The 14,628-nt window shown below is 48.0% G+C and overlaps 1 protein-coding gene across 1 annotated transcript; it reads left to right on the plus strand.

The window, feature by feature from the left end:
- The first annotated feature begins 6,475 nt into the window (after positions 1-6,475).
- LOC136577420 (uncharacterized protein F54H12.2-like) lies at positions 6,476-7,783 on the plus strand. The gene has a single exon (XM_066577316.1). The coding sequence runs from the start codon at positions 6,476-6,478 to the stop codon at positions 7,781-7,783; it is 1,308 nt and encodes a 435-aa protein (XP_066433413.1).
- The last annotated feature ends 6,845 nt before the right edge of the window (positions 7,784-14,628 follow it).

Here is a 14,628-nt window from a genome sequence, read left to right on the forward strand (position 1 = left end):
CCAACATGGGCGGCGCAGTGGGAGTCAGCCTCCTCAATTCTTTTCAAAAGAGTGGGCCTGGTTGGCAGCCATCTGCCAGTTCCTTGGAAACTTTGAGGAGTCTACCCAGGTGGTGAGCGGGGATGCTGCAATCATTAGCGTCACCATTCCTCTGCTATGCCTCTTGAGAATTTCCCTGCAAAGCATAAAGGCAGACGCTTTGCGCTCGGAAACAGAGCCGGGGGAAGACAGCATGTCGCTGGATAGTCAGAGCACCCTCCTGTCTATATCTCAGCGCGTTGAGGAGGAGGAGGAAGAGCATGAGGAGGATGAGGAGGAGGGGGAAGAGACAGCTTGGCCCACTGCTGACGGTACACATGCTGCTTGCCTGTCATCCTTTCAGCGTGTATGGCCTGAGGAGGAGGAGGAGGAGGAGGAGGAGGAGGAGGAGGATCCTGAAAGTGATCTTCCTAGTGAGGACAGCCATGTGTTGCGTACAGGTACCCTGGCACACATGGCTGACTTCATGTTAGGATGCCTTTCTCGTGACCCTCATTGCACGCATTCTGGCCACTACGGATTACTGGGTGTACACACTGCTCGACCCACGGTATAAGGAGAACCTTTCCACTCTCATACCCGAAGAGGAAAGGGGTTCAAGAGTGTTGCTATACCACAGGACCCTGGCGGACAAACTGATAGTAAAATTCCCATCCGACAGCGCTAGTGGCAGAAGGCGCAGTTCCGAGGGCAAGGTAGCAGGGGAGGCGCGGAGATCAGGCAGCATGTACAGCACAGGCAGGGGAACACTCTTTAAGGCCCTGGACAGCTTTATGGCTCCCCAGCAAGACTGTGTCACCGCTCCCCAGTCAAGGCTAAGTCGGTGGGAGCACTGTAAAAGGATGGTGAGGGAGTACGTAGCCGATCGCATGACCGTCCTCCGTGAAGCCTCTGCCCCCTACAACTACTGGGTGTCGAAGCTGGACACGTGGCCTGAACTCGCGCTGTATGCCCTGGAGGTGCTTGCTTGTCCTGCGGCTAGCGTCTTGTCAGAGAGGGTGTTTAGTGCGGCTGGGGGAATCATCACGGATAAGCGTACCCGCCTGTCAACCGACAGGCTTACACTCATAAAGATGAACAAAGCCTGGATTTCCCCAGACTTCTCTTCTCCACCAGCGGACAGCAGCGATACCTAAGCAATACGTAGGCTGCACCCGCGGATGGAAGCATCGTTCTCTATCACCATCAAAAACGGGGACATTTTTGCTTCATCAATCTCTGTATAGTATTCCTCCTCCTCCTCCTGCTCCTCCTCCTGAAACCTCACGTAATCACGCCTAACGGGCAATTTTTCTTAGGGCCACAAGGCTCAGTCATATAATTTTTCTAAACAATTTTTATACGTTTCAATGCTCATTAAAGTGTTGAAACTTGCACCTGAACCAATTTCTATTTAAACTGGGCTGCCTCCAGGCCTAGTTACCAATTAAGCCACATTAACCAAAGCGATTAATGGGTTTCACCTGCCCTCTTGGTTGGGCATGGGCAATTTTTCTGAGGTACATTAGTACTGTTGGTACACCAATTTTTTGGGGCCCTCGCCTTCAGTGTAATCCAATTAATATTTTGCCCACCTGCATTAAACATGACATTACCTCAGCTGTGATGGGCACTGCAATGGGATATATTTATGTACCGCCGGTGGCTTCCTGGCACCCACCCATGCTGTTGGTACACACGGAGTTGAACCTACATCTGTCCACTTCTAAAGAACCCCAGTCTGACTGGGGCATGCAGTGTGGGCCGAAGCCCACCTGCATTAAGCACGACTTTACCTCAGCTGTGATGGGCAATGCAATGGGATATATTTATGTACCGCCGGTGGGTTCCAGGGAGCCACCCATGCTGTGGGTCCACACGGAGTTGTAACTACATGTGTCCACTTCTAAAGAACCCCAGTCTGACTGGGGCATGCAGTGTGGGCCGAAGCCCACCTGCATTTAATCAGACGTTACCTCAGCTGTGATGGGCACTGCAATGGGATACGTTTATGTACCGCCGGTGAGTTCCAGGGAGCCACCCATGCTGTAGGTGCACACGGAATTCCCATTGCGGAGTTGTACCTGGCTGTGACTATTTATAAAAAAACGCGGTCTGACTGGGGCATGCAGACACCTTGACAGAATGACTAGTGTGTGGCACATAGGTTCCCCATTGCTATGCCCACGTGTGCAGCTCCAGATGGAGGTGGCACAGTATTGGATTTCTCATTGCTTCTGTACAGCATTGTGGACTATCTCCCCGCCCCTTTTATGGGGGGGTCGCTGCCTAGCCATGCCAACCCTCTGCAGTGTGTGACTGCTTTTCCTCTGGCAGACACACTTATAAATAGACATGAGGGTGGTGTGGCATGAGGGCAGCTGAAGGCTGCGCAGGGACAATTTGGTGTGCGCTGTGGACACTGCGTCGTGCGCGCGGGGGGGGGGGGGGGGGGGGGGCAGCATGTAACCCAGGAGAAGTGGCAGCGGAGTGTCATGCAGGCAGTGATTGTGCTTTGTTGGAGGTAGTGTGGTGCTTATCTAAGGTATGCCATGCTAATGAGGGCTTTTCAGAAGTAATAGTTGTTGGGAGGGGGGGGGGCACTCTTGCCGGTATTGTGGCTTAATAGTGGGACCTGGGAACTTGAGATGCAGCCCAACATGTAGCCCCTCGCCTGCCCTATCCGTTGCTGTGTCGTTCCCATCACTTTCTTGAATTGCCCAGATTTTCACACATGAAAACCTTAGCGAGCATCGGCGATATACAAAAATGCTCGGGTCGCCCATTGACTTCAATGGGGTTCGTTATTCGAAACGAACCCTCGAGCATCGCGAAATTTTCGTCCCGAGTAACGAGCACCCGAGCATTTTGGTGCTCGCTCATCTCTATTAATAATGCGCAGCAGAGCCATGTTTGATATCGCTTAACACAGCTAATGCGTACTAAAAGTTACCCAGACTACAACAATGCATGACAGCATGTATATTTACGCAGCGCTGTACTAAAAAGCTAATCAGACTACATCTATGCGTATTAACGTGTGTATTTACAAGTATTCAAATATGTTTAATCGCTTAACTTACGCCATTGCGGTATAATGCTAGGGGCGTCAGGCCTGTGCTTTTTTGCCGGAATATTTTCTTTATTCGCCAGCGTTCCAGGATTCATGAAGTTTTTCACATGGTCCGGCATTTCACAGGCTTTAGAGACTTGGGTGTCTTTAGCATCTTCTGGTGCAATTGACAGCTCTGTAGAAAAAAGAAAAGCAATTTAGTTTCTACATCTACACGTTTGTAAATATGGACAAAGGCCTTAATTATATAAATCATACCCCCGAGTGTGATATCTAGAATGTCAGCAACTGCAGAACATTCTTCAGAACTCGTAGGAAACAGCTCAGCCAGAGCGGCAGTGCCCAAATTCTGGATATCGAATACATCCGCTTAAACATTGAAAAAAAGTGAAAATGATCAGAAATGCGTATAAATAACGTGAGTTATAAAAAGAAAAAAAATTAAATACAGTTTTACCTTGTTCGGCTTCAGTAAACAGATTTGCCAGAAGATGTTGCGTATCGTTACCTTGAGCGTCCATCTGAAATTAAAAAAGAACTTTCTGTGAATATTTCTAAAATGCACGTCAAAATCTCTTTAGATATATTAAAATAAAAGAAATATAAACAAATAAAAAAAAATACAGGAGATGTTTACCTTTCAGCTGAGGGAGAGAGAGTTCAGAGGGCTTCTGTGTGAGGCTGTTAGATGCTGTTATGACATCGCTGTTTCAATTGTCCTTTTTAAAGAGCTTTGCGCGGGAAAATGGTCATCCACCTAGCTTTCTATGATAACTAGTAACAGATGTGTCAATCTGCCAAAAACCTGCTATGTCAATCATTTTAAAGTACTAAAGACATTTGTAGAGTCGACTTGATAGCTGTCAATAACCTGCTATGTCATTCGTTTTTAACCACTAAATACATTTGTAGAGGCGGATTTCATAGAAGCCTTCTTTGATGTAGCTTGATTAACTCCCAATTCATGTGGTAAAGTTCCTCTTGATGTTTATCACACACAGGGCATCTGTTTTTTTTTTCCTCTGACCCTGTGTTTTTCCCTGGACTTTTGAAAAGCTGGAGCTTTCTTTAGATTTATTACCTTAAACCAGTATGGATTCTAGAAGCTCTGAAGACATTTTACGCAGAAGATATTTTAATCCCACAAAGCCTGGCTCATTCGGTGGAATTGATAAGCTATGCAAGCATATTAATGGTGTGAAACGCCGACGTGTTGCCCAGTGGCTAACAGCGCAAAATACTTACAGTCTTCATAGAGCGGCCAGAAAGAAATTTGTAAGAAATAAAATAATTGTATCAGATATCGACTATCAGTGGCAGGCTGACCTCGTAAGCTTAATACAATATTCTAAAGAAAACAACGGCTTAAAATATATTTTAACAGTTATAGATGCGCTATCAAAATACGCGTGGTGCGTAGGTTTATCAGACAAATCAGGAAGCAGTGTCGCGAAAGCCTTCGAGCTGATATTTGAAAATGATGGCCGTGTCCCCCAAAAACTTCATACAGACCTCGGAAGGGAATTTGTGAACCGCCCCATGAAACAGCTTTGTAGTTCCTACAGTATACATCATTTCTATACGACTAACTCCGTAAAGGCCGCATTGATTGAACGTTTTAACCGGACTTTAAAAACACGAATGTGGCGATACCTCACACAACATAACACTTTTCGTTATATTGACATATTACCTGATCTTGTATTCAGTTATAACCGAACTTATCATCGTACTATTCAGTGCCGTCCAGTGGATGTAACGAAAAATAACTCTTTAAGAATATGGCGAAATGTCTACAGCGATATTCTGAACTCGAGGCATGACAACCCTTCATTAAATATTGGAGATCATGTACGAATTTCTCAATATAAAGGAACATTTGCGAAAGGTTATGAGCAATCATTCACGGATGGAATTTTTGTAGTCAAATCTATTAATACGCGGTTTCAAAAACCACTCTATAAACTAACCGACCTGAGCGGTGATCCTATAAAGGGAACATTTTATAAAGAGGAGATACAGCGCGTACCGGCTGACGCTAACCGTATTTACAGAATTGAAAAAATACTGAAGAAAAGACGGCGACGCGGTACTACGCATTATTTTGTAAAGTGGCTCGGGTACCCTTCAAAATTTAGCAGCTGGATCACTGAAAATCAGTTGACGACCGCATAGATCATGGAGTCTGGCTCGTTTTATATAACTCTCCCTAGTAACGCGTCCTCTAAAATTTACCCTGAAAACACAATTTCTACTTATACTACGAAATTGCCTAAGCCTGTTCATCTCTCGGGACCTTATGAAGTGGCATTAACGGAGATACAGTACCCCCATACGTGGGATACGCTTGATCCGTACGAATGCAACTTTTTCATCGCTAAACAGGGGGGTGTCTTTAACGAGTATTATATGAAGCCTGGATTTTATTCTAACATTGCGGATTTGATAAGAGCCATCAATGAACGAATTGAAGTCTTGAAGATAACAAACGACGTATTTAAACTGCGTTATGACGCTGTGAGAAGAATTGTCACAGTTTCCGACTCGCCAACCCTACAGTTTGCCCCGGGACATAAGTTGTCGGTTCTGTTAGGCCTGCCAGAATATAGCGAAGCATCTGTCGGTACTATACCTGAAAGACGGAAACAATACGCCGATATAAACGCTGGATTATATACATTGTTTACACAGATATCGTTCAGCATCAGATTGTGGGAGATAGTTATGTCCAGTTATTAAGAACCGTTGAAATCAGCGGTAAAAACACTGATATTGTCACATTGCACTACGCCCGCCCGGATTACATACCCTTGTGCAAACATCATTTTGACTCTACCCCAATTACAATTTTATCCGATCAGGGCAATCCTGTTAAATTCAAGTACGGAAAAAGCTTAGTACGATTACACTTTAGGCCGCGCAACGAATCGTCACGTTAAAATGCTGTCTCAGAGGGTGTATGGCGACCCCCAAGTGTACGTGAATTATTACGTGGCTCAGTCGGGTCGTGGCCTGGAAAGCTTCCGGGGTGATGAGTATATGTATGGGGCGGGGCTTGTTGGATTGTTCCGTGGGCTTTTTAGAAGAGCCGTTCCTCTTTTCAGAAAAGGCCTAGAATTAGTAAAACCGCATGTAAAGACGGCTGTCAAAAACATCGCTAAAGACGCAGTCACAACTATCTCCACAGCTGTTATGGATCGGATCAATCAGCCCCAGCAAGCTCAAAGTGGTTCAGGCCTTGTTTATGTCACCAAAAATACTCGTAAAAGAAAAAGGCGTCTCGCAACACCCCCGATGCTCATGGATAAGAGCGCTTTGCGCAAAAGACAACGACGTCAGAAACAGGTTAGACGCTCAGCGGATGACATCTTCTAACTCTCCAACATGGCTTTCATACACGACGGGTCCATAGAATGCACCAAATCTGAATTGGATATTTTCGCCATACCGCCCACGCAAACGAGTATTGAAAAATCGCTATTTGTTGAAGTACAACCTATAGCGGCACTCACCGAGAACGCACCAATGGAATTCTTCATATCGGGCAGCGGAGAATATTATTATGACTTAAATAATACCCTCCTACATCTAACCTGCCGTATAGTTAAACAAGATAACTCGGACATCCCAGACGGCGCTCGCGTTGCATTTATTAATTATCCTATAGCGACGCTTTTCAACCAAGTGGACATTACGCTGGGGGATCGTATTATCTCGCAATCAGATAATCTTTATAGCTATAGAGCGTATATTGAAACTATTTTGAATTATGGTTCTCAAGCACTGTCATCACAGCTTACGGCTGGACTGTTCTACAAAGACACGTCTGGTCATCATCATGATAGGACTCTTGATGGCCCCAACTTAGGCTTCATCAAAAGAGCCCAGGCCTCACGCCGTTCTAAATCTGTGGAAATTTTGGGCCCTATTTATGGGGATATATTTAACCAGCCGAAGCTCATATTAAATGGATTGGATCTTAAGGTCAAAATGACTAGAAATAAAGACTCTTTCTGCCTGATGTCTTCCGATCTAGAGCCGTATAAAGTTCAAATCACGCGAGCGTCCCTGTTCATAAAACGCGTGCAAGTGTCACCGGCTGTCAGAATAGGTCACAGCCAAGCACTTCTTTCGTCCACGGCTAAATATGGGCTAGAAAGAACCTGCCTAAAAGTCTATAGCGTGCCTGCAGGGGCCCGAATTACGAACCATGAAAATCTGTTCCTCGGGCAGATTCCTAAAACAGTGATATTAGGATTTGTCGATAATGAGGCCTTTAGCGGATCGTATAAGAAGAATCCTATCTGCTTTAATCATTATGACATCAATTTTGCTTCTCTGTATCTGGATGGACAACAGATACCCGCCAGGCCTTTTCAGCCTAATTTTGATGCCGAATTAGCCATTAGAGAGTACATGGCTCTTGTGCATATTTCCGGAAAGGATAAATCAGACAGCGCGATCGCTATTGACCGAGAAGAATACATTTGCGGTTATACATTTTTTTCTTTTGATCTTTCTCCGGATCAGGAACCAGAATTACACTACTCCCTCATTAAAACGGGGAACCTGCGGGCAGAAATCAGATTTGCCATCCCTACGCCGCACACTATAAATATGATAGTGTACGCCCTCAACCCAGCTATTCTGGAGATAAACCACAGAAGAGAAGTCCTGTATGATCACAACTAATCATGAACACTCTACAGATTACAAATCTTCTCAAGTCAGATCCTTATACCGATCAGCTATTTGCAGGTGTATATCCCTGTGACTTCTTACCCCGTGATGTTGTATCTCAAAAACCGTCCGCCTAAGCAGATAACCAGACACTAAGCAGATAAGTTAAACAGGATTGTACTGGAGGGACCAAAGAAAGAAGCTGCATCACGTTTATATGTCTACACATAATGTGGTCTGTACATTGGGAGAAGGCATATTTCTGCTTCTATCACCGTATATAGCAGCTAAGCAGACAGACAAACTATGCTTTGGTGTGGACAATATTTCAGCTCTCTGTTTGTGGCCTCCGATGTTGTTCCAAGTCACGAGTCCAGCACCATGAGTTATTTGCAGGTCTTATGCCACTAGCATTGCGTAGAGGGAAAATCAATTACGCTACACCAAACAGGGACAGTTGAAGAATATAAAAGCTACACTGTGTGGCCTTCTGTTCTCACATATTATTCTGCCCAGAGATTGTGGCCCGGTTAGTTGTTGCTGGTTTTTGATGAATATATGTAGTACCCCAGAGTTGGGTATCCCATCACTGTCTGCTACGATGTCAGTGGTAAATCAAGTTTATGTGATAAATGTGAAGTGTTATGATGTAATGCTGGTCATATTTCTCATGGTGTTATATGCATTGGTAATATTTCTCATCCCCATAGAGAGTACAGGTCACCTAACAACAGTCTGCAGCAGCATGGGAGCGAGTATGTGCAGGGCATCGTTTGCCCGACATTTGTCCCATCTAAATGGGGCTTTAGTAGTAAGTGTTTATATATAGAGTCAAAACATTAACAACATCATAACATTAACTGAAACTTGTTCTCATAAAGAAATTTAGATCAGGTAGCATGTAAGCCACATATCCTTGTATTTCACTAATGTATTATTTCAGAGGGCCATGAGTTTCTCCTAAGTGACATGTTCTGCCATTTTATTGACAAAATCTTTCCCCTTGGATGTTTCTGTAGACCTCCAGTGTCTCAGCCAGCTCAATTAACCCTCACCTCTGGAGCTGTGCTACAAGGAACCTTAGTACTACAGATCCCAGCAGCACACAACACCTGACTGCATTTCCCCCAGCACCTGTCCCTGCTTCCCACCCCTCTACTTGACAAGATAGATAGGGATAGGTACCATCGCGTTAACACTTTGGCATGGGTCTCTAGTATTGCTACTCTTTTTGTTGCGTATGCCACGATTGTAGTTGCTGAGCTCCACCCCCCCCCCCCCTTGGTTGTAAGGTTAGAATAGACACTGCTACCCTAGGTTTTTTCTTGCTCCAAAAAACATGGACAGGCAAGGTTCTGAAAAATCCAATATTTTAGGGAGCACCATTATCTTGTATAGTGAGATCTTGCTCATCCATGACAGTTACTGTTTCCTGTATAAGTCTAATTCTAATTGAATATCAGACAAGAGGGGCAAAAAGTTTGCTTCTATCCAATTTTTGAGTGAATGGCTTACTGTCATTCCCAGATACGGGAATTTCACCAATATTATTTTCAACACGGTCGATTTTGCCTCCTATTTCTTGTGTGGAGGAATTTACTGTAGCCGATAGGCCTTTGAATTCTGCTTGGATTGGGCTTCGTCCTGCTCTCCTAGCTCTGTATTCTCAGCTGAGGGGGGGGGGGGGGAACTGCTGCAGGAGATACTGCCCCCATTGCTGAGGTGCTCTCTTGAGCAGATGCAGTGTCTGAGTGGAGGTTTGCCTTTGCGGAGGAGACTACGGGTTACTTTGATGGTTGTCAGGAGTGGCTCTGCGATCTCTCCTGACAATGGTGGAATATGGCCCAGCTCGGTCATGTGCAGTACAAACATATGCAAAGTAAATGGTGGTAATAGTTCTTAATGGTTTTGTTACGTGATGCCAGTACCTCTTCTCGAGCAATCAGTCACTCTGTTTCATTAAAATCCACAGCCAGAAAGATAGTTTTCTTTTTTTTTTTTGTAAATCATTTTTATTGAGGTTTACAGAGTAAAGGAAAACATAGAACATTCTCTAGAGCATGTACATAAAATATTTAGCTCATACAGGAGAAAGACCAACAATCTGGACTATTAGAGTTAGAGATGAGCGAACGTACTCGTCCGAGCTTGATGCTCGTTCGAGTATTAGGGTGTTCGGGATGCTCGTTACTCGTAACGAGTACCACGCGGTGTTCGGGTTACTTTCACTTTCATCTCTGAGATGTTAGCGCGCTTTTCTGGCCAATTGAAAGACAGGGAAGGCATTACAACTTCCTCCTGTGATGTTCCAGCCCTATACCACCCCCCTGCTGTGAGTGGCTGGCGAGATCAGGTGTCACCCGAGTATAAAAATCGGCCCCTCCCGCGGCTCGCCTCAGATGCATTCAGACTTAGAGGAGGGAAAGTGTTGTTGGTGCCTGATCAGCTATAGGGAGAGTGTTAGGAGTTAGTGTAGGCTTCAAGAACCCCAACGGTCCTTCTTAGGGCCACATCTAACCGTGTGCAGTACTGTGGAGGCTGTTTTTTTGCAGTGTTGCACCCGTTTTTTTTTTTTGGTATCTCGGCCGTGCAGAGCATTGCGCCCTGCAGTAATACTACAGGGACAGAAGTGGTGGTTAGGCAGGGAGAGTGTTAGGAGTGATTGTAGGCTTCAAGAACCCCCACGGTCTTTCTTAGGGCCACATCTAACCGTGTGCAGTACTGTGGAGGCTGCTTTTTGCAGTGTTGCACATTTTTTTTTTTTCCAAATTGGCCGTGCAGAGCATTGCGCCCTGCAGTAATACTCCAGGGACAGAATTGTGTAGGCAGGGCCAGAAGACATATATTATTGATTGAATATACGCAGTGGGCCTTTCCTTAAAAAAAAAAAGGGCCAAAAATCTATTTGACTGCCTCTCACAGTGCTTAGCGTTCTGGGTACGTGTGTGCTGGGTGGAGAACTTAAAAAAAATCATACGCAGCCAGCTACGTTTAACAGCAGGCTTGCGCCAATTTATTTCCTGGCTGAGAAATCACCGCTCTGCTGCAGTTAATAACAGTGCAACACTGCAGTTCTGTGACACAGTCCAGGGCCACAACACATATATTATTGATTGAATATAGGCAGTGGGCCTTTCCTTAAAAAAAAAAGGGCAAAAAATCTATTTGACTGCCTCTCACAGTGCTTAGCGTTCTGGGTACGTGTTTGCTGGGTGGAGAACTTAAAAAAAACATACGCAGCCAGCTACGTTTAACAGCAGGCTTGCGCCACATTATTTCTTACAGCGATCTGTTTCTGAATTACTGGTAATACATCATGCTGAGGGGTAGGGGTAGGCCTAGAGGACGTGGACGCGGCCGAGGACGCAGAGGCCCAAGTCAGGGTGTGGGCACAGGCCGAGCACCTGATCCAAGTGTATCCCAGCCAACTGCTTCGGGATTAGGAGAGAGGCACGTTTCTGGCGTCCCCACATTCATCGCACAATTAATGGGTCCACGCGGGAGACCTTTATTAGAAAATGAGCAGTGTGAGCAGGTCCTGTCGTGGATGGCAGAAAGTGCTTCCAGCAAACTATCGTCCACCCACAGTTCTGCGCCGTCCACTGCTGCAAATCCGAATCCTCTGGCTGCTGCTCCTCCTTCCTCCCAGCTTCCTCACTCCACTACAATGACACATTCTCAGGAGCGGGCAGACTCCCAGGAACTGTTCTCGGGCCCCTGCTCAGATTGGGCAGCAGTGGTTCCTCTCCCACCAGACGAGTTTATCGTGGCTGATGCCCAACCATTGGAAAATTCACGGGGCCCGGGGGATGAGGCTGGGGACTTCCGGCAACTGTCTCAAGACCTTTCAGTGGGTGAGGAGGACCACGACGATGAGACACAGTTGTCTATCACTCAGGTAGTAGTAATTGCAGTAAGTCAGAGGGAGGAGCGCACAGAGGATTCGGAGGAAGAGCAGCAGGACGATGAGGTGACTGACCCCACCTGGTTTGCAACGCCTACTCAGGACAGGTCTTCAGAGGGGGAGGCAAAGCCAGCAGCAGGGCAGGTTGCAAGAGGCAGTGCGGTGTCCAGGGGTAGAGGCAGGGCCAGACCCTCGCGCCATGCCACCCTGCAGAGGCCGAGGTGCTCTAAGGTCTGGCAGTTTTTCACTGAGAGTGCAGACGACCGACGAACAGTGGTGTGCAACCTTTGTTGCGCCAAGATCAGCCGGGGAGCCACCACCAACAGCCTCACCACCACCAGCATGCGCAGACATGTGATGGCCAAGCACCCCACAAGGTGGGACGAAGGCCGTTCACCGCCTCCGGTTTGCACCGCTGCCTCTCCCCCTGTGCCCCAACCTGCCACTGAGATCCAACCCCCCTCTCAGGACACAGGCACTACCGTCTCCTGGCCTGCACCCACACCCTCAGCTCCGCTGTCCTCGGCCCCATCCACCAATGTCTGTCAGCGCACCGTCCAGCCGTCGATAGCGCAAGTGTTTGAGCGCAAGCGCTAGTACGCCGCCTCTCACCCGCACAATCAAGCGTTAACCGTGAACATAGCAAAATTTATCAGCCTGGAGATGCTGCTGTATAGGGTTGTGGAAACGGAGTCCTTCAAAAGTATGATGGCGGCGGCGGCACCGCGCTACTCAGTTCCCAGTCGCCACTACTTTTCCCGATGTGCCGTCCCAGCCCTGCACGACCATGTCTCCCGTAACATTGTACGCGCCCTCACCAACGCGGTTACTGCCAAGGTCCACTTAACAACGGACACGTGGACAAGCACAGGCGGGCAGGGCCACTACATCTCCCTGACGGCACATTGGGTGAATTTAGTGGAGGCTGGGACAGAGTCAGAGCCTGGGACCGCTCACGTCCTACCCACCCCCAGAATTGCGAGCCCCAGCTCGGTGCTGGTATCTGCGGCGGTGTATGCTTCCTTCACTAAAGCACCATCCTCCTCCTCCGCAACCTCTGTCTCGCAATCAAGATGTGTCAGCAGCAGCAGGACGTCGCAAGCAATCGGTGTCGCGCGGCGTGGCAGCACAGCGGTGGGCAAGCGTCAGCAGGCAGTGCTGAAACTACTCAGCTTAGGAGATAAGAGGCACACGGCCCACGAACTGCTGCGGGGTCTGACAGAGCAGACCGACCTCTGGCTTGCGCCGCTGAGCCTCCAACCGGGCATGGCCGTGTGTGACAACGGCCGTAACCTGGTGGCGGCTCTGCAGCTCGGCAGCCTCACGCACGTGCCATGCCTGGCCCACATCTTTAATTTGGTGGTTCAGCGGTTTCTGAAAAGCTACCCACGCTTGTCAGACCTGCTCGTAAAGGTGCGCCGGCTCTGCGCACATTTCCGCAAGTCCCACACGGACGCTGCCACCCTGCGCACCCTGCAACATCGGTTTAATCTGCCAGTGCACCGACTGCTGTGCGACGTGCCCACACGGTGGAACTCTACGCTCCACATGTTGGCCAGACTCTATGAGCAGCGTAGAGCTATAGTGGAATACCAACTCCAACATGGGCGGCGCAGTGGGAGTCAGCCTCCTCAATTCTTTTCAGAAGAGTGGGCCTGGTTGGCAGACAGGTCCTTGGAAAGTTTGAGGAGTCTACCCAGGTGGTGAGCAGTGATGCTGCAATTATTAGCGTCACCATTCCTCTGCTATGCCTCTTAAGAAGTTCCCTGCAAAGCATAAAGGCAGACGCTTTGCGCTCGGAAACAGAGCCGGGGGAAGACAGTATGTCGCTGGATAGTCAGAGCACCCTCCTGTCTATATCTCAGCGCGTTGAGCAGGAGGAGGAGGAGCATGAGGAGGATGAGGAGGAGGGGGAAGAGACAGCTTGGCCCACTGCTGACGGTACACATGCTGCTTGCCTGTCATCCTTTCAGCGTGTATGGCCTGAGGAGGAGGAGGAGGAGGAGGATCCTGAAAGTGATCTTCCTAGTGAAGACAGCCATGTGTTGCGTACAGGTACCCTGGCACACATGGCTGACTTCATGTTAGGATGCCTTTCTCGTGACCCTCGCGTTGCACGCATTCTGGCCACTACGGATTACTGGGTGTACACACTGCTCGACCCACGGTATAAGGAGAACCTTTCCACTCTCATTCCCGAAGAGGAAAGGGGTTCGAGAATGATGCTATACCACAGGACCCTGGCGGACAAGCTGATGGTAAAATTCCCATCCGACAGCGCTAGTGGCAGAAGGCGCAGTTCCAAGGGCCAGGTAGCAGGGGAGGCGCGCAGATCAAGCAGCATGTACAGCACAGGCAGTGCAACACTGTTTAAGGCCCTGGACAGCTTTATGGCTCCCCATCAAGACTGTGTCACCGCTCCCCAGTCAAGGCTGAGTCGGCGGGAGCACTGTAAAAGGATGGTGAGGGAGTACGTAGCCGATCGCACCACCGTCCTCCGTGACGCCTCTGCCACCTACAACTACTGGGTGTCGAAGCTGGACACATGGCCTGAACTCGGGCTGTATGCCCTGGAGGTGCTTGCTTGTCCTGCGGCTAGCGTCTTGTCAGAGAGGGTGTTTAGTGCGACTGGGGGAATCATCACGGATAAGCGTACCCGCCTGTCAACCGACAGTGCCGACAGGCTTACACTCATCAAGATGAACAAAGCTTGGATTTCCCCAGACTTCTCTTCTCCACCAGCGGACAGCAGCGATATCTAAGCAATACGTAGGCTGCACCCGCGGATGGAAGCATCGTTCTCTATCACCATCAAGAACGGGGACATTTTTGCTTCATCAATCTGTGTATAATATTCCTCCTCCTCCTCCTGTTCCTCCTCCTGAAACCTCACGTAATCACGCCGAACGGGCAATTTTTCTTAGGGCCACAAGGCTCAGTCATATAATTTTTC

Source organism: Eleutherodactylus coqui, chromosome 8, assembly GCF_035609145.1.
Source record: "Eleutherodactylus coqui strain aEleCoq1 chromosome 8, aEleCoq1.hap1, whole genome shotgun sequence".
Classification (NCBI taxonomy): Eukaryota; Metazoa; Chordata; class Amphibia; order Anura; family Eleutherodactylidae; genus Eleutherodactylus; species Eleutherodactylus coqui.

Excerpts from the sequence above, each read along its gene's own strand:
- LOC136577420 (XM_066577316.1), top strand. The coding sequence starts at position 6,476 with ATGGCTTTCATACACGACGGGTCCATAGAATGCACCAAATCTGAATTG.